The sequence below is a fragment of the Camponotus floridanus genome, unplaced genomic scaffold (assembly GCF_003227725.1).
Source record: "Camponotus floridanus strain SB8 unplaced genomic scaffold, Cflo_v7.5 scaffold32, whole genome shotgun sequence".
Lineage (NCBI taxonomy): Eukaryota > Metazoa > Arthropoda > Insecta > Hymenoptera > Formicidae > Camponotus > Camponotus floridanus.
Window position 1 is genome coordinate 1,012,274 of NW_020229459.1, and position 20,228 is coordinate 1,032,501.

At 30.2% G+C, this 20,228-nt stretch overlaps 4 protein-coding genes across 5 annotated transcripts; 2 read left to right on the forward strand and 2 right to left on the reverse strand.

The window, feature by feature from the left end:
* Positions 1–12: 12 nt before the first annotated feature.
* LOC105255344 lies at positions 13–8,429 on the forward strand. The gene is made up of 8 exons (XM_011264577.3): positions 13–159; positions 3,214–3,415; positions 4,197–4,317; positions 4,407–4,517; positions 4,796–4,912; positions 7,013–7,291; positions 7,453–7,738; positions 7,971–8,429. Exons 1-8 carry the CDS (start codon positions 139–141, stop codon positions 8,076–8,078), a joined length of 1,245 nt encoding a protein of 414 aa, XP_011262879.1. The 5' UTR covers positions 13–138; the 3' UTR covers positions 8,079–8,429.
* A 2,000-nt stretch (positions 8,430–10,429) lies between these two features.
* Positions 10,430–12,507, reverse strand: LOC105255362 (peptidyl-prolyl cis-trans isomerase E). 2 transcript variants are annotated; one of them, XM_011264601.3, is made up of 4 exons: positions 12,330–12,507; positions 11,720–11,889; positions 11,071–11,430; positions 10,430–10,758 (listed from the first exon to the last, which is right to left on the reverse strand). In XM_011264601.3, exons 1-4 carry the CDS (start codon positions 12,361–12,363, stop codon positions 10,441–10,443), a joined length of 882 nt encoding a protein of 293 aa, XP_011262903.1. In that variant the 5' UTR covers positions 12,364–12,507; the 3' UTR covers positions 10,430–10,440. The 2 variants fall into 2 exon arrangements, with proteins under 2 accessions (XP_011262903.1, XP_011262914.1); XM_011264612.3 differs by having other exon boundaries at positions 12,296–12,435.
* On the forward strand, positions 12,448–15,664 carry LOC105255355 (succinate-semialdehyde dehydrogenase [NADP(+)] GabD). The gene is made up of 2 exons (XM_011264589.3): positions 12,448–12,613; positions 13,769–15,664. Exon 2 carries the CDS (start codon positions 13,794–13,796, stop codon positions 15,315–15,317), a length of 1,524 nt encoding a protein of 507 aa, XP_011262891.1. The 5' UTR covers positions 12,448–12,613; positions 13,769–13,793; the 3' UTR covers positions 15,318–15,664.
* Positions 15,665–16,982: 1,318 nt separating this feature from the next.
* LOC105255371 (ancient ubiquitous protein 1) lies at positions 16,983–19,877 on the reverse strand. Its single transcript, XM_011264624.3, has 3 exons — positions 19,627–19,877; positions 18,459–19,369; positions 16,983–17,306 (listed from the first exon to the last, which is right to left on the reverse strand). The coding sequence occupies exons 1-3, from the start codon at positions 19,665–19,667 to the stop codon at positions 17,077–17,079; spliced, it is 1,182 nt and encodes a 393-aa protein (XP_011262926.1). The 5' UTR covers positions 19,668–19,877; the 3' UTR covers positions 16,983–17,076.
* Positions 19,878–20,228: the final 351 nt, after the last annotated feature.

Below are 20,228 nucleotides of genomic sequence, written 5' to 3' on the forward strand. Positions count from 1 at the left end.
GTTTTGCTATAACCGTTGGCCGGTAGATACGTAAAATCTAACCGCGACTCTCGAGTTAGTGTCCGCGAGAATTTGACCTTCGCAAAACTTTCCATCTTCCCCTTGTTACCTGTCCCCCTGATACTGGACTAACTCGCGATGGAATTTCGCACGTTTGTCGTAAGTTCCTTTTTTTTTTAAATTAAATAATTTATTTTTTATAACCACGATATCAAGGATTGAGTGTGAATCGCTCCTTCTTGCGTCTTCTTTAATTTATGGATGCTTTGAAGCTAAATTTCTTTACAAAAAATTTAACAAATTGTTTTTTTGTTTAATTTAAATTTAATTTTAACGAATGTTTTGTCATTTCCTAGATCTATATCAATTTTTTGCTTAAAAAATAAAATAGAGAAAAGGTGTTAATATTAAATATTAAATAAATACATTAATTATATAAACAAAAAAGTTTTTAATATTTATATTTAATATATATATATATTTACATAAATTTATTTATGTAAATCTATAGATCTCTTATTCTTCCGATGAAATAAATTTAAACTTAAAATTGAGCTAAGAATCCGTAAATAAAAAGAAGAAGAAGAAATTGTGCTTTTCTCAGAAGCAATTAATAAGAAACTTATAAGAAATCGGAACAAAAGGGCGATCGCAAATAAAAATTCATAAGAGAAAGAAATAGAAGAAAAAAATGACAGAAAAGAAGACATTTAACACGATTATAAATTTCAGATTAATTGCAAAATTAGACGCTAAGGGAAGCGATAAGAGCCATTGCCTTTTCTATAAGTGATCGAATTAAAAAAGAAAAAATTAATTTGAGTGAAAAAAATTAAAAAAATTAAACTTTTCAACTCAAATTTCTTTTCTACTCAAATTTAATTTTTTTAATCGATAAATTAAAAAAATTACAACGCTCGAGTTGCGTTTCTTTTTCAACAAACAATGTCAGGCATCCGGCCTGTCATCCGGGCTATGCCCCGCTAAATGAGAATCGAGTCTACCGTTTCTGTCGATACCGGTTCGGAGACGTCATTGTCCTCGTAACTGTATCGTAACTTCCTAACGCTCGAATCTACTGCAAGAAAGTAGGACGGACGTCCACCTTGTGCAGGCAACGTGGAAAGAATTCCTACATTAAAAATCCTCAAGCCTCATCGAGCCAGCGTCTAATAAAGAGCCGTTCGCTAATTGATAATTGCATTTCGCTACATGAGCAGTAAATCGCGGAAATTAAGTACATCTGACGACTGAGCTATCGCATTATGATTGGACTCTGCCATATTTAACGTCGATATTTTCTAAGTTAATTTTAATTTTAGGTTAAAATTGATTTTAATTTTAATTTAATTTTAAATTAGAATTAATTTTAATTTTAATTTAATTTTAAATTGGAAGTAATTTTAATTTTAATTTAATTTCAATTTTAAGTTAAAATCTCCCTCTCTCAATAGAACCTACTTCCCCTTAGAAAGAGACATCAATGAATGTCTAATTTAAAATTAAATTAAAATTAGAATTAATTTTAATTTTAATTTAATTTTGAATTGGAATTAATTTTAATTTTAATTTAATTTCAATTTTAAGTTAAAATCTCCCTCTTCCAATAGAACCTACTTCCCCTTAGAAAGAGACATCAATGAATGTCTAATTTAAAATTAAATTAAAATTAGAATTAATTTTAATTTTAATTTAATTTTGAATTGGAATTAATTTTAATTTTAATTTAATTTCAATTTTAAGTTAAAATCTCCCTCTTCCAATAGAACCTACTTCCCCTTAGAAAGAGACATCGATGGATGTCTAATTTAAAATTAAATTAAAATTAAAATTAATTTTAATTTTAATTTAATTTTAAATTGGAAGTAATTTTAATTTTAATTTAATTTCAATTTTAAGTTAAAATCTCCCTCTCCTAATAGAACCTACTTCCCCTTAGAAAGAGACATCGATGGATGTCTAATTTAAAATTAAATTAAAATTAAAATTAATTTTAATTTTAATTTAATTTTAAATTGGAAGTAATTTTAATTTTAATTTAATTTCAATTTTAAGTTAAAATCTCCCTCTCCCAATAGAACTTACTTCCCCTTAGAAAGAGACATCAATGGAGTTCAAACGTTATCGATGTGCGAAACTATTTTCGATTAATTAGATAATTTTCAAACTCTTCTTTTTCAAAATAAAAGGACGAGTCATTGGATCGTAAAATTTTTTCAATCTTTAAAAAATTGACAGAAATAAGGTACATTGTATCTACTTGAGGGAGAGAGCCCCCCTCGGGAGCGTTTTAAAGAAAGGAGAAAGAATAGGAGAAAAAATATAATTTTTAAAATTTTTTGAAATTTTTTAAAATATAATTATTTGATTTTCCGACCTATCAGCCCTTGAGCAAAGCGAGATTATCAGGGAACGGTATAATGCACCGGTTAGTAGGGCAATGATCGAGTAGCACGCGGGTTATAAAATAGGCTGAACAGCCCGGAGCATGAGAAACATCGACCGTGGACCGTGTACCGTTAGCACCCAACACATACCACGGTAACTACGAGGGAATTCCTCTCGTAATCGCGATGTAACGTAATACTTATTAGCCGTTATTATTATGCCCGGAATGCATATAGAGAAATCTTGTACAGAGAGAAAGAGAGAGAGACTGAGATGTTGCGTGAAAAAAAATTATAGAGTCAAATATGAACTTACTATGATAAAAGCAAAACATTACAGAAAAATCCTACACAGTATATAATTATTACCTTATATAAGTGCATTTTTATATTTATATAAGTTAATTTATATAAATTAATTTAATTAATTAAATTAAGGAAAATAATTTAATAATTAATAATTTATATTAATTTATTAATAATTTATTAATAAATAATTTAATTTAATAAATTATCTTCCTTAATTTTAATTAATTTAATTAAATTATTTTTCTTATAATTAAGTTAATTAAAAGTGCGATTAAGCGTGTGGCAAAGATTATTAATTTTCCCTTCATAGATCTCTCTCGTAAACTTAGAGTTTTAAGCACAATTTGATAAAGCATAATTTGAATATAATTAAATTTGGAGTAAAACGGATTCTCTTTTTTTAAATATAACTTAAAAATACTTATTATATTATAGGATAAATGCGATTGTACGTTTATGTAATATAAGATATAATCTATTTCTTTTTACGTAAAAATATGATTATATTACTGTTTAGATGATACTCTTGTGCGTATCCTCGTCCTTTACTGAAGATCATGAGAAGTCCAAAAGTACTAAGCCGATCGCTAACGATGAATCCGTTAAAGGAGGCGAGGATGATCCTCCAGAAGGATATTACGCGTTTGTCGAGTCGCCGAATGCAGAACCGCCTAGAGTTCGACCACCGCCATACATCGATAGCGACAAGGAATGTTACGGTAAGTCTGGAATATGTAAAGAGCGTCATGTTTCTAAAAGAAATGTACATTCCAATATTTTTATTGCTCTTGATAATATGGAAATATCTTTAATATGCGTGGAGGAAAACGCGTACGAGTAATAATTGGATTTATATCTCTCAGATAAAGATTTCCCATCCAGGAAAATTGTAGATATAATCAGATTCATATCTGTCGTAATCTCTTTATAATTTTTATCGCAAAGTATTTGTATTAAATAAAAAATATTTGTTTTTATTTATTAAGAGGTATAAACAAAAAATATATAAATAAATATAAATATAATTTATATAAATATAATAAATATAAATATAAAGACAAATATTATAAATTATATAAATATTATATTTACATAAAAACTTATAAATATAAATATAAATATAAATATAATAAATATAAATATAAAGACAAATATTATAAATTATATAAATATTATATTTACATAAAAACTTATAAATATAAATATAAATATAAATATAATATAAATATAATATAAATATAATATAAATATAATATAAATATAATATAAATATAATATAAATATAATATAAATATAAATATAAATATCAATTTCAATAAATATAAATATATTTTATATTGAGAGATATAAATACATAAATAAAAATTTGCAAACTTTTATGACACTAAATAAAAGATTAATTTACGACATTAAATAAAAAAGAAACTTTCGTTAATTTATGCATCTCAGACTAAATCACAAAAGAATTCTCAATTTTAATTATTCTCATTTGACAATTAGGTAACAAGGAAAAGCAAGGAAAGGGAATTGTTTCGATACATAATATCTGCGGTGATTTAAATAAAGGCTACATTCCGCGAAATCCAATGAATCAATATGTAAACGGCTCGTCGTATCCTTTGTAAGTGAGGAATAAATCAAATATGAATTTACATATATATATCATTAAATGATATCATTAAAATAACCATTCGTAAATTTTATTCGCAGCGCGCTGATAAAGAATCATACCCTCAAATTCCTCAGCAAGGCGTTGCCGATCCTCAAAGCTGATGACTCGTTACCTAAGGTCGCCAAAGTGCACCCATTGTCGCAGAATTCGTAAGTATCCCGATGCAAGCATCTGCAAATTTTTATGCCAATTAAATTTATATTTAAGTGTATCGGTTATCTAATTTAATATACTTTCACTTAATTTTTCCAAGAAATTAAATTAAAATTTTTAATGTACAAATACACACAAACATCGATATTATCAACGCCGGTCATTTCCAAAATAAATATGTTACAATATTGGTGTTCGACAGTTTTTGCTTTAGCTGCAAATTGCACGCATCAATTTAATATATCGAATCAGTGAACAATCTTTTTTTTCGTAGTGTCGATATGGACGAAGAAGAAACACACGGTAGAAATAAAAGATCTAACCCGGATTTGACTTTAGCTATGGATACCAATCGAAACGGCCGCAAGTTTTGCGAAAACGGTAGCGGAGTGTAAGTTATTGCTTCAAGAATCTTATAACAACATTTTATGCGCAGAAAAGAAACAAGTGTCAAATTAAAACTTAAATTATCATTTTTTCATATCTACGCAACAATTTATAATTTTCTTAGAAGAATTTAGTAATTCTAAATTTCAATAATATTATAATCTTATTTCAATATTAATTGTCATCTCAAGAATATATAATTATTTTTAATTGTTAAGGAAATTATAATTTTTTATTTAAAAATGTTATTTTCTACCTAACATTGTTTTCTTTTAAGAAAATTAAATCTTAAATCATAAAAATATATTTTTCTTGATCGAAAATATATTGGAAAATATATTGAAAATATAATGATCGAAAATATATTGGAAAATATATTGAAAATATAATGATCGAAAATATATTGGAAAATATATTGATCGAAAATATATTGGAAAATATATTGAAAATATAATGGCTTTATTCAAAATATATTAAAATATATAAAATGGCTTTATTCAAGCAATTATTCAAGCAATTACATTTCTTTAATTAACGCAATATAATCTCATTTCAAGATTTCCATGTTAAAACTAAAGATATTTTCAAAACAAGAATGTCCTTTTTTATGTGTAAAAATAAAGAAGATGTCTCTCAGATCTAATGATACTCCTTTTTATCTATAAATTTTTTAAACTATTTGGATTCAATTTTTTTGACATTAAAAGATCATTAATTTAAAGTTGCAAGCGATTGGAAGTGGAAAAGTTTTTGGAAAGTTAAATTTCGAAAGTTAGTTAAACTTCAAAAAAATTAAAATAAAAAATTAAAATCTTATTCTTCATTTATAATATCGAATTAATTTTCTACTTTGACAGATTTGCAAATATATCTCCGATATTAAATACTGTAAGCTCTTGTGGCAAGTAATGACTTTTCCCTCGATATTTTCTGTAGGAAAAAATCAATTACAAAGTATCTTTGGGAGACACAGTTCTTATTTATGTATATAATACACAGAAAAAAAAATAACTGTCAAATCAAAACTCATATACTTAAACTAACACGTTCATTGTTTCGTACATACGCAACAATTTATAATCTTCTTAGAAGAATTTAATAATTTTAAATTTCAATAATATTATAGTCTTATTTTAATATTGATTGAATTGTCACCTCAAGAATATAGAATTATTTAATTCTACTTTAAGAAAATTATAATCTTTAATTTAAAAATGTTATTTTCTATCTAACATTGTTTCTTTTCCATTCAAGAATATTAAATCTTAAATCGTAAGAATATATTTTTCTTGATTGAACTATATAAAATGGCTTCATTCGAGCGAGCAATCATTCAATCAGTTATATTTTTCTTTAATTAACGCAATATAATCTCATTTCAAGATTTCCATGTTAAAATTAAAGATATTTTCAAAACAAAAATGTCCTTTTTTACGTGTAAAAATAAAGAAGATGTCTCTCAGATCTAATGATACTCCTTTTTATCTATAAATTTTTTAAACTATTTGGATTCAATTTTTTTGACATTAAAAGATCATTAATTTAAAGTTGCAAGCGATTGGAAGTGGAAAAGTTTTTGGAAAGTTAAATTTCGAAAGTTAGTTAAACTTGAAAAAAATTAAAATAAAAAATTAAAATCTTATTCTTCATTTATAATATCGAATTAATTTTCTACTTTGACAGATTTGCAAATATATCTCCGATATTAAAGATTGTAAGCTCTTGTGGCAAATAATGACTTTTCCCTCGATATTTTCTGTAGGAAAAAATCAATTACAATCTTTAATTTAAAAATGTTTTACAATCTTTAATTTAAAAATGTTATTTTCTATCTAACATTGTTTCTTTTCCATTCAAGAATATTAAATCTTAAATCGTAAGAATATATTTTTCTTGATTGAACTATATAAAATGGCTTCATTCGAGCGAGCAATCATTCAATCAATTATATTTTTCTTTAATTAACGCAATATAATCTCATTTCAAGATTTCCATGTTAAATCTAAATATATTTTCAAAACAAGAATGTCCTTTTTTTCTGTGTAGACATCTTTCTTTGATGATAATATAATATTGTGTTTTCCCCTCGACATCACACGAGCAGAGTGTGCATGTTGTACAAAGCGATCCAAGGTGAACCGATTGCATCATCTTCGTCGGTTATCGAACGTCGGGACGAACCTTCGACGTCCGAGTATCGTCGAGGAGAACGTGTACCCTCGCAGGAGAAACCCGAGTATACGGGTCCGCCGACGCCGTGTCCGGCCAAGGTCGAGTACGCGACCCCCGTCTTCGCCAAGAATTACCAGGGTATCTGGAGATACGTGGTGCAGATACCTTACGAGGGTTACTTCACGCAGACCATCGAGCTCACCAGATGCATGTAAGATATCGCATATTTTAGTGCGCTTCCCAGGGAGAAATGACAAGTCGAATAGATGTCTAATAGACATCTATTAAACATCTTAGACGTCTATTCGACTTGTCATTTCTCCCTGGGTTAAGGTCACACTTTCAAGATCCTCTTCCTGACTAATATCGCAGGCAATCGAGATGCCATTATCTGGACGGTGGATGCTTGTCGTCACCGAGATGGACGAGTTTGCTGGTGGCCGAGATATTTTATCCGGACGCCCTCTTGGAGGAAAATCAAGGGTCCAATATCGGGTCTGCGACCCGGGATCCCGTGGCCGGGTCGCCGCCGCCAGTCCACGACTTCCAAAATTACCAGCAATATCTGCAGAAACGCGCGACCACGGGAGAGGCGCGTAACAATGGCGGCTCTCAGCAACATCATTGCGACGGTGTCGACGAAATGGGTTGCTTCCAAGTAAAATCTTTTCTGCAAAATACGTTTCCGAAGTTACTCTTTGCGCTTATGATTTTAAGATATTAATTAATAATTAATTATAAATAATAATAAATTAATTAATTTGCGAATACCGATTTAAATTAGCTCTTTTAAGAGTGAATATGAAAAACAGCCAGACAAGCATCAATCTTAAAATTAAGGACTTTTACGATATAAATTCCTCTTGTCTTTATGTTGCCCTTCCTTTCAGGTACGATTGTATTACGATTGGTTCTTGGTTCCGGGCAGCTGCAAATGTTGGCGACCGGATTACTTTAATCGATACGTCCGTCGCAGCAATTCCAACGCCGAATTATGATGAGTTTCACATCCGATGAGTTCCACATCTCGAGAAGATTTCACAAGATTTTATTTACTTCGTCGAGCGATTATTTTAATCGCTGTTGCATGAAGCCGCAAGGACATTCATCCATCTAACGACATTCTCAGCCAAGTCGTTTGAAATATCGCGCATAGTCACGCGTTGACATTTACCTATTTATATGCGAAATTTTATTTATTTATGCATGCGCTGTCGATAATTATCCGGGACTAGTTTCTAAGCGCGATAATTTGTAGTATTATTATAATATTAAAGTATACACACACACACACACACACACACACACACATATATATATTTTACATACACATATAAATACATACAAACATAATATTACAATAAACGAGCATATACCGTTAATTAGAATAATTGAGATGTATTAATTGGATACAATAATATAATATAAGAAATAAATAAGAGAATATTGTATGATACGTGGAAATATTATTTCCGGTTAAAGATGAGAAAAATGTATGATAATTTTAGGCACAATTAAAATATAAGGAATCGTTTTTTTACACTGCTTATTAATCTTTTTTATAAAATATATGTATATTATTCTTATGAATAATCGTTTCTTATGAAATAGAAATTGGTTTTTTCTTTAGTATATTTTATTTTATATTTTATCTATTATTTTATATATCTTATAATTAAATAAGGAAAACTTTGTTCGCTTTTTTAGATATTTTGAATGTTATTATTCGCATACATATATGTATATAATATTAAAAGACATTTAAAAGTAAATAAAATGTTTTAGTGTCAAGACATTGTATAAGATTAAAGATATATTATAAAATGTTAATGTAAAATAAATTTAGAGTTTCGAATATATACCACTACATGCTACAATTTCACTTGTTAAAAAGTTACAGTTGCAATCTTATCTGACATTCCGAGTCTTTTCATAATAATAAATAATAATAAATAAGTGACAGAAAATAATCATGCTTTCTGTGACAAAGAAAACATGAAAAATTTATAAAAGGTGTTATCTTTTTACAAAACAACAGATTGTGAATACGATTTCGAAAAGACAAAGTATCTGTTTTGAAAATGTATTATTTAATTTTTGTTATTTCTAATATAGTTTATATGGATGTCATAAGATGCAAAATCCGTTCACTTTAGTCAGATTAAATAAAGCAATCTTACTAATTATCATATTAAATCTTAAAAAATTGTCTACTATGAATATATATATTTTTTTAATATATTAATAATAATTATATTTTTAGACACAATATAGCTTGTAATAAAAAAAACATATTTATGAGATAAATTTCTCAAGGAAAAGATGAAGAAACAGAGAGAAAATAAAGAGAAAAAGATAAAGAAGAAGAAAGGAAGTGAAAGGAAGAAAAGGAAAGAAAAAAATAGAGAAAAAAAAATTTAATTTTTACTTATTGTTTTACTATCTCAAAGAGATTTTTGTTTTTTTTTGTTTTTCCTACATGAAAAATCTAATCCTTAGGATCAAAGTTTTCCTACAGTATTTTTTACATTCGATTTTTTACAACTAATCATCATTTTAGTACCTTTTTATGCTACTTTCGTTGTGGAAATGCAACGCATAATCATCTTAAAATGTTGTCTCAAATATTTAATTAAATTTCGCAAATAAAAAAAATATCTAATTTTTGAGAAATCGGACAAAAAATTTCCAAGTTAATAACAAATATGAAAATTTTTCCCATCTGTTGATGCTGTCACAATCGCCATTTTTTTCTAGTCGGTTCATCATTTTACTTGAGAAAATTATGTTAATGCTATATCTTTGGACATTTTGATTAATTAAAGCATTTAACATCATGATTAACATCATGAAAATGTGAATCATTTTTCGTGATTTAATAAATTTATTATAATTCATGGTCTTCAATTCCTGATATTTATATATTATATAATATCAATAATGTAGCAATATTTACACGGTATCTTTTTGTACATAAGCACATTGCTTCCTCTTTTACTCTGCCTCATAAAAAATGGCTGATAAAAAATGAAGTAATAAAAGAGATTATTCAGATAAAGTTCCACCTATAAAATAAATATTTATATTCATATCTTTATGTAATCGATTATATCGGAGCAATTATAAATTAATAATTATGCGAGTGAGGATATTAGGCCATAAAAAGTGGAGGTTTTTTAAACATTCTAAAAATAAGAAATTTAAATATATCTTTGGAAGAAAAATAGAGGATATCTGTATCAATTATATGAAACTGATAGATATAGTTGAAAATTTTAAATAACGTGTATATGTCTAATTTTATAAATTATTTATACAAATCATAATTTATTAAAAAATATTTTATGTACATAAAAATAGCTATACTAATTCTCCACAAGCAGTTATGACGACTTTCTGCGTCGGTGTGCCTGCTTTCGTTCCACATTTTTCAACCTTTTTCATCACATCCAATCCACTAAGAACATGCCCAAAGACGACATGCTTTCCATCCAGCCAATCCGTTCTGGCTGTGCACAAAAAAAATTGTGATCCATTAGTGTTTGGGCCGGAATTTGCCATTGACAGGGTCCCTGGACCTGTGTGCTTGAGTTCGAAATTTTCGTCATCGAATTTGTTGCCGTAGATCGATTTACCACCTGTACCATTATGATTCGTAAAATCGCCCCCTTGACACATCTGTTATACTTGCATTAAAGATTTTGTAGTTTTATACTTTTAATATATAATATATTAAATATATAATATTTAATATATAATAATTTAAATATATAATATATTTAAATATATAATATTTAACATATATTTAATATATAATACTTATATATAATACTAAAATTAATATATAATACTATAATTAATATATAATACTATAATTAATATATAATACTAAAATTAATATATAATACTAAAATAATTAAGAATAATTAAGAAATAACGTGAAATTATTTAAGTGAGAACCATTTTCTAAAATAACATTTACAAGGATACAAAATCTGGAATAATTCTGTGGAAGGTGCTACCCTGATACCCATATCCCTTCTCGTGGGTGCATAAAGCTCGAAAGTTCTCCGCAGTCTTTGGCACAATGTCTGCTCGCAACATCATGATAATTCTGCCTACTTCTTGCTTCCCTATGCTTATGTCGAAATAAACCTGAGGATTCTGCTTCGCTTTCTTTGGTTGCGTAACATCATTCGTCTTTGCATTATCGTCATTTTTCAACGTCTCCCCTGCGTGTTCTTGTAACCAAGCATCATCCGCCCATACTGGCTTCGATGAACCTTCCTTTATCTTTTGCGGCTTAGCAATATTTACCCTTATTGTACGGCCAAATAATTCCGAGTCATTCTGTTAATCAATATAGATTATTTTTAATGACTTATCGTGATACAAACAAGATGTCATATTGCTCACACACATGCCAAAGATTAGATTAGATAAGGAAAAGACAAAAAAAGTATTAATGCACATTTATCCTTCAGATAATTTGCTATAAATAAAATTGATCAATGATTTTAGGGACTATTGATTATCTCAATAATCGAGAAACTAGCAGTTTGAAAAGAAATCTTGTACGTTAGATTACTGTTCTATTAAATGACTCGCAACAGCACGTATGTTGTTTTACAAATGTTACCATATTATCTATAGCCGCAGCTGCATCCTCTGCCATTTCGAATTCAATGAATGCGAATCCCCTGTGCTTTTCAGACTCATAGTCCAGTGGTATTTGGACATCAACAATCTCTCCGAAAGGTATAAACGCTGCATGCAGCACCTTCTCGTCCACCTCCTCGGCCAGACCACCTAAAAAAAAAAGAAATTAAAATTAAAATTAAATTATTAATTTAATTAAATTCAAAATTAAAATTTAACAAATTTAAAAAGATTTTTTAAAATTAATAAAATTAAAAATAAATTAATTTTAACATTAAAATTAAATTGTTTAATTTAATTTGATTAAAATTAAAATTAAATTATTTAATTTAATTTGATTAAAATTAAAATTAAATTGTTTAATTTAATTTGATTAAAATTAAAATTAAATTGTTTAATTTAATTTGATTAAAATTAAAATTAAATTATTAAATTGTTGAACAAATATTCTCAATATTTCTCGCGCGATATCGTTAAAAAGAAATTAATCCCCGATCCCAAATTGGAATAGACTTGAGGTTAGGTGACATTTAATGCGAGTGTTGAGGAGGATTACCGGTCAAAGTTCTCGTTTACTAATCCATACATGCCTACGTAAATGGTTCGCTTTGTGTTGCCGCTCATGATTGAATTGTGTAAATGCGATTCTGATACTGATGATGAACTCCGACAAGCACCCGATAACGAGGCACGTATTTATTGACCGAGGGACGCCAACGAGCCGGCAGCGATCAACGAGCGCTTTATAAATCGAGTGTACAAGAAGTCGCGTCGCTTATATAAGTTCGTTCTGTCAAGCGTCACCTTTCAATTGGCAACGGACGTCAAATAAGCCAGCGACGATCGTCGGATTAACACTCCGCGTATCCGAGAGGTAAGTTTTTCTTGGACTCCGATAAAGCCATTTTATTTGCTTCAAGTGCGATTACATTGTTTAAAAAATAACCTTACAAGAGTAAAAAATAATACGCCAAGTACGTAAAAATATTCCACCTTGTATGCAACAAAATGTTTAATAGAAAAGGTTAATAGTTAGAAGTTAAACAAAATGTTTAATAAAAAAGGTTAATAAAAAATAATACGCCAAGTACGTAAAAATATTCCACCTTGTATGCAACAAAATGTTTAATAGAAAAGGTTAATAGTTAGAAGTTAAACAAAATGTTTAATAAAAAAAAGGTTAATAAAAAAATAATACGCCAAGTACGTAAAAATATTCCACCTTGTATGCAACAAAATGTTTAATATAAAAAGGTTAATAGTTAGAAGTTAAAAAAAAATGTTTAATAAAAAAGATTAATAAAAAATAATACGCCAAGTACGTAAAAATATTCCACCTTGTATGCAACAAAATGTTTAATATAAAAAGGTTAATAGTTAGAAGTTAAACGAAATGTTTAATAAAAGGTTAATAAAAAATAATTTGCAAATAAAAATAATTTAAAAATGATTTAAAAATAATTTACATTAATTTTCCCTCAAAAAATCATTTTTCTAAAAAAATAAAATCTCAAAAAATAATTTTCCTAAAAAAAAATATCAAAACTAAATAAGAAATCAATAATTGCTATTAGCCAAGTATTCTACCTTGTATGCAACAAAATGTTTAATAAAAGAGATCCTAAATAATAATTTACATTAATTTTCTCTCAAAAAAATCATTTTTCTAAAAAAACAAAACCTCAAAAAATAATTTTCCTAAAAAAAAATGAGCCAAGTCTCTAATTATTAAATTAAAAAAAAAATATCAAATCTAAATATGAAATCAATAATTATTGTGAGCCAAATATTTAAGAGCAATTTATAAATTTAATATGAAATCAATATTACATTGTAGAAATATATTTGATGCGATAGAAAGAGTCACATGAGAGGAAATCATGAAAAATTCAGTCGTACAGATTGAATAAAATGTGTGAATTGAGATCAATATGGTTATACTTTGACAAACTTTAGTTTGCATTTATTTAATTATTTATTTATTTATTTATCTGTCATTTATTTATTACTGTGACTCTATTTATTGCAGGATACATCGTTTTCAAGAGGAAAACATGTTTGCTAGAACAGGATTATTCCGAAGCTACCTGTCGCATCTTGAGGCCTTGAACTACAGAGCCATGCATCTCTTGAGAAACAGTGCATATGTCAATGGAAATTGGATAAGTGCCGCTAGCAAACAGACATTTCCCGTTTGCAATCCGGTTGACAATGCTGTCATCACTCGTGTTCCTGACATGAACACTGCCGATACTCAAGCAGCCATCGACGCTGCTGCCAAAGCTTTCGAATCGTTCAGCAAGACTACAGCCAAAGAGAGGAGCGACTTGCTTAGAAATTGGTACAATCTCATGGTCAAACATTCGGAGGACCTCGCCTGTATCTTGACTAAAGAGAATGGAAAGTCCCTCGCCGAGTCTAGGTCAGAGATCAAGTATGGAAGTGCCTTCGTGGAATGGTTCTCGGAGGAAGCTAGAAGGATAGACGGACAGATTTTGCAGGCTCCTTTTCCCAATAGAGAATTATTTTTATTCAAGCAACCGGTCGGAGTAGCCGCTTTAATCACCCCGTGGAACTTTCCACACGCTATGATCACTAGGAAGGCAGCCGCTGCCCTTGCTGCTGGCTGCACTTGCGTCGTGAAACCGTCCGAGGACACCCCGTTGTCTGCTCTGGCGCTAGCAGACCTAGCGGAACAGGCGGGCTTCCCCGCAGGGATCCTGAACGTGCTCACCACGAGCGTGACAAACTCCCCTGCCGTTGGCCTGGAGCTGTGCGAGAATCCCAAAGTAAGGGTGTTGTCGTTCACCGGTTCCACAGCCGTGGGGAAGATCCTGTACAAGCAGTGCGCTTCGACCATGAAACGACTCAGCCTCGAACTGGGCGGCAACGCGCCGTTCATCGTGTTTAGAACCGCGAACGTCGACGTGGCTGTAAATAGCGCCATGGCAAGCAAATTCCGCAATACCGGCCAGACGTGCGTCTCGGCGAACAGATTCTTCGTGGAGGACGACGTTTTCGACGAGTTCGTCGAGAAGTTTGTCCAGAGGATCGACCAGGAAATTAAGATGGGCGATGGCAGCAAAGAGGGTGTCACTCATGGACCGCTCATCAAGAAGAGCCAGTTAGACATGGTGAACGGCTTGGTGAAGGATGCGGTTCAGAAGGGGGCCAAGGTACATTGCGGTGGTGGCCCATTACCGGGTCTCGGTCCCCTATTCTACGCACCTACCCTATTAACTGGGGTGACTAGGGACATGGAGGTGTACAATAGGGAGATCTTCGGGCCCATAGCTGTCATCAATAAGTTTTGCAACGAGGAGGACGTGCTGAGACAAGCCAATGACACGCCAGTTGGTTTGGCTGGATACTTCTTCTCGCAGGACATATCCCAGATATTTAGAGTCGCGCGCAAGCTGGAGGTCGGCATGGTGGGCGTCAACGAGGGATTAATTTCATGCGCGGAGGCTGCCTTTGGTGGGGTGAAGGAATCTGGCTTAGGAAGAGAAGGCTCTAGGCACGGAGTCGAAGATTACGTCGATATCAAATATGTGTGCATCGGCAACCTTAAGCGCTGATTATGAAAAGTTAGGGATGTAATATGCATTTTGAATAGCAGCCATTTGATTATTGATAACAGATGCTATAATTCAATGCCAGACAATAATAGGCTATACAATTTAATTATATATCTTACATAAGTAGAGAGGTAAAAACAGAGATTTTAGGGTCTTCTAAACATCTAAATTCTATAACTAGAGATATTTAATATTTTTTATATAATGTTCCTATTGTTTTGTTAACATTTGTTTATGCGCCATAATTTGCTGCAAGTTCCTATTATAAACAGTAGAAACAATATATTTGATCTATTTTTGTAAATTAATTTCAATTCAAGTAGCATTATTAGTATCACATACACTTTTTTTTTATTAAAATGTATAAAATGTATTACTTTATATACAGAGTGGGAGTTTTAATGTCTGCATTTCAAATTTTTTTTCTATAGATTATATAAAAAAAAAAACAAATGTTAGTAAAGGACAAATATGACGATATCAGTTTGATTTTAAAATCAAATAATTTCTTTGAATGGGATTATACGTATTCATTTGCACAGACATCTAGATCTCTTTGAAACATTACTTTATTTCAACCTGTTAAAGAGACGTGAAATTTCAAAATTGTAATTAGTGTTTATTAGTGCTATTTAGAATCATCAATGTCAATGATTTTAAAAATACCATTCAAGATCAAATTGATACCGTTGCTATATTTCATCTTTAGTATGAAATAATTTTTTTGCTTAAAAGTCTTTGATAAAATGCGCAAGAAAAGAAATTTTAGAATAGAGACATTAAAATAATCTTTCTTATATATTTACTAAATGTTGATGTTAAACATTAAATATTTTAAATATTTTAATATTAAGTAAGATTATATATTATATATAAGTAAGAATAATATATATCGAGTTTATTTTTGTAGATTGCAAAGCTAGTTGTAAAAGAATATTGTTTGTATTTTTCTAATCTATTTTTTTTTTGTTATAAATTTTATATTTGCCATATCATATAACATATATTATAGTACAAAACAAGTCTTCCAAACTTTATAAACGAAATAAAATATACACGTAAGAAATATCTAAGACACGTTTTTTTGCACATATATTTTTTCTACAATCAAAGTTCTAAAGTATATTTTAGTCGTATGATTAAATAGATGAGAAATTTCATAAAAGAGTTTAGAATATATAAAAACAATAACATGGAAGATGTAGAGAAAAAAAAATGTTATACTAAAATATGTATATAGTTTGTTACACACATCTCATTTTTCTCGACTACATGCTTTGTTAAAAATATTTTTTACAGTTTAAATGTCGATGATAATTCAAGTGAAAAATTAATTATCGCTTTTATAATCAGATACAAAATTAATATATTTAAATTTATTTAAAAGTTTATATTTTGAACTTTTATTTAAAAAAAAATAGAGATATAAATTGAGATGATCTGATATAAAAGTCTCTTAATCTTCCTTGTTCTTGTTTTTTTTTTTTTTTCATGTGTATATTCCGTTATTTTGATAATATTGATTATATAACAACATTGATAATTATGTAATTGAAATTCATTTGCACAAGTACAAACGATAAATTTGTTGCCATGATTGTAATGGATAGGTATTTGTATATAATTACATAATCATATTTTAGAAATAAAGATATATTCACATAATATAATGGTAAATATAATACATATGAAATAAAACAAATTACATACAAGTTGTCCTTGACAATGTTATAACCAGAATAAAACAATAATAAGAATGTCAGCAATTTGTCAGACCGTGTTTTTTAATATACCTTTCTCTGGCTTCTTGTATCATTTTAGCTTTCTTTTCTTGGAAGGAAGAAGTACCGAATATTTTGTCCTTTGCAGAATTTGAAGATCCACTAGGTGGGATTACAGAGGATGGAGTCTGTGGATTTGGCTCTGGAGTATAAGTAACTATGCCATCAAGAATATTGGCAATTGTAACATCAACGTTCCGAGTCTTCACTGTAATATAAAACAGCGGACTTAATTTAATAATTGTTTTACCATCGCGAAAACTGTATAATTGTATAAAATACAACTATACAGGGTGTTTCAAACCACCCGTTTAAATATTAGAGAAGTGGTTATTTTAAAAAAGTAAAAATATTTTCTTTATAAATCGGGTGCGCTCTATCGTCGAATGGTGATATTTTCAACTTCTGGTTCCGGCCGGAAATAGGCGATTCAGACCGGAAGTGCATTTTTTTAAATGGAATCCCCTATTTTTTATTGCATATTCTTGTAGCTTACCTCGAGAGCTTTCCAAAACACTATAATAAATTATTTTTCCATGAAGTACTTTTCGAGTTATGAGGCTTGAAATCATTTCTTATAATTTTACATAAACCGTAAAATATTCATTTTCGATTATTTTATCTTAATACTTTTATGTACAAAAATGTATTGCTGAAATGTTACAACAATATTAATAATATTGCTGCAATGTTGCTGAAATGTTACAACAATATTAATAATATTGCTGCAATGTTGCTGCAATGTTACAACAATATTAATAATATATGCTGAAATGTTACAACAATATTAATAATATTGCTGCAATGTTGCTGAAATGTTATAGCAATATTCTGTGTTCCAATACAGCACAGAATATTCTAAGAAAAAATATGTAATTTGCAATTAACAATTCCATATTTTTTCTTAAAAACAACTGTATGTTTTCTTTACATCAATTGATTCCTCTCATTATTTTGTACATAAAAATATTAAGGTAAGATAATCGAAAAATGAATATTTTACAAGAGATTTTATGATTTATGTAAAATTAAGAAATGATTTCAAGCCTCATAACTCGAAAAATACTCAATGAAAAAATACTTTATTACAGTGTTTTGAAAAGCTCTCGAGGTAAGCTACAAGAATATGCAATGAAAATTAGAGGGCTCCATTTAAAAAAATGCACTTCCGGTTTGATTCGCCTATTTTCGGCCGGAACCAGAAGTTGAAACTATCACCATTCGATAGAGCGCACCTGATTTATAAAGAAAATGTTTTTACTTTTTTTAAATAATCACTTCTCTAGTTTCCAAATGGGTGGTATGGATGATCTGAGACACCCTGTATACGAGTTAAAGTAGATGTTTGGCGTGTACATACGAAGATCTCGGAGAATCACATTGTGTGGGACCAATGGAAGTACTTCGCTAACTTGACGAACCATCCTTTGTATTTCTATGCTATGTATAACTTGTGAATTTGACGTGCTTCTGTTAGAACGGGTGTTGCTAAGTATCATTTCCATGCGATAGCGCCTCTCATACTCCGTCTTGTCCGATATAGTGTGGGAACTTGTTTTAAGCCCCAAAGCATCCGCGATGTCCCTCTCTACCTCCCGCATAAGAGCCTCGTGATCGGAATTCCGTCTAATTTTCAGGTACTTGAGTGTGAAAATTGTATAAGGGACGAACATGAACCAAAACACTTCCGTCCACCATGTCGATGCCAGCGAGGTAACGTGCACAGGCACAAACTCTGGTCTTGACGCTTTGATGGCGACTGGCTGGACAGACGTTTCTATGCTAAAAGGCCAGGAATTGAACTTCAACAGAGCGACCTTGCTGTTAGTTGTGCCAAATTCAGGTTGTATAGCGATGCCGTATGTGGAGGTGGCGAGGAATTGCTTTATGTTGGCGATCAGTATGTCTTTGCTGCCCATGTCCATCTCTTGTAATCCCAGCGCATTACTCAGAGCAGCGGGCAACTCCCAAAGGCTGGGAATTAACGTTTCCGTTGCTCGATGTATGGCAATGTGATCCAGAACGGACACATTATTAGCGATTATTATTCTCGATTGCTTGTCCCTCAGCTCGCTCTCGGCGTCGAACTTAACTATGATCCCAAAAGCGAAACTGATGCCGTAGCTCAAGAACGTTTGAAGGGGATTGCAATCCGGCAATAGCGACGCGACCAGCCAAAGTTGTAACGTTACGAATAATCGCAGTAACACAAGTAGAACACCTACTGGTGAGTACAGTATCACAAGTAGAAGACGCCAACCGCTAGGAAACCTAAATTCATAATAATGCAATCGATTAGACACTTCAATGCTGGGTGCAAAGCTTTGACAACAGTCGTAATGAAGAGTACAGATTTAGTTTCTATATTTTTCTCTGAACATTCTTACCACTAACTTCACACATGTGAAAAAGAACAACATTCTTTCACCTATAAAGACACTTTTGGAGTTTTTCGGTTAATATTTACCAACCGGATAATAATGATCATGATTCTATGACGCTTCCATAGCACTTGTAGATCGTCTTACCTGCTCTTGTTAAACAAATACTGGATATCAATTTGTGACATCTCTCACAACAAACATCTGTTACATGTGAAAGTGCAGTTTCCGTTCGATATTTCCTCGCGGCAACTAAATCGTCACGTTAGATCCCGATCAGACAATGACACGATTTTTACTTGACTTCTTTTTTTTACATGCTTCTCTCTCTCAGCAGTAACCTTCTAATTGATGCGGATTTTCCTTTCCGTCACTTTCTACGATCAGCTGTTCCATATGTCACGAAAACTAGGGACTTTTGTTTCCCAATGTGTCGAAGCGGGAATTTCAAGTGTCGCGCTGTCAGTGACCGTCTAGGGATTATTTTATGGAAAAAATCCCAAAAGATGTAATTATAATAATAAATTATATTTGATTATATTTTATTTATTTTTTTTTTATAAGAAACTATATTTCGTTAATTAATTATATTTTATTAATTTTTTATATAATATATACAGGGTGTCCCGAAACTCATAATCAATTTTTCAAAGACAGATATATCTTTACAATTAAGCCTTAAATTAAAACTCAATTAAAGTAAACCTTATTTAAAATTAATAAAGAATGTGGTTTTGTCAATATTTTAT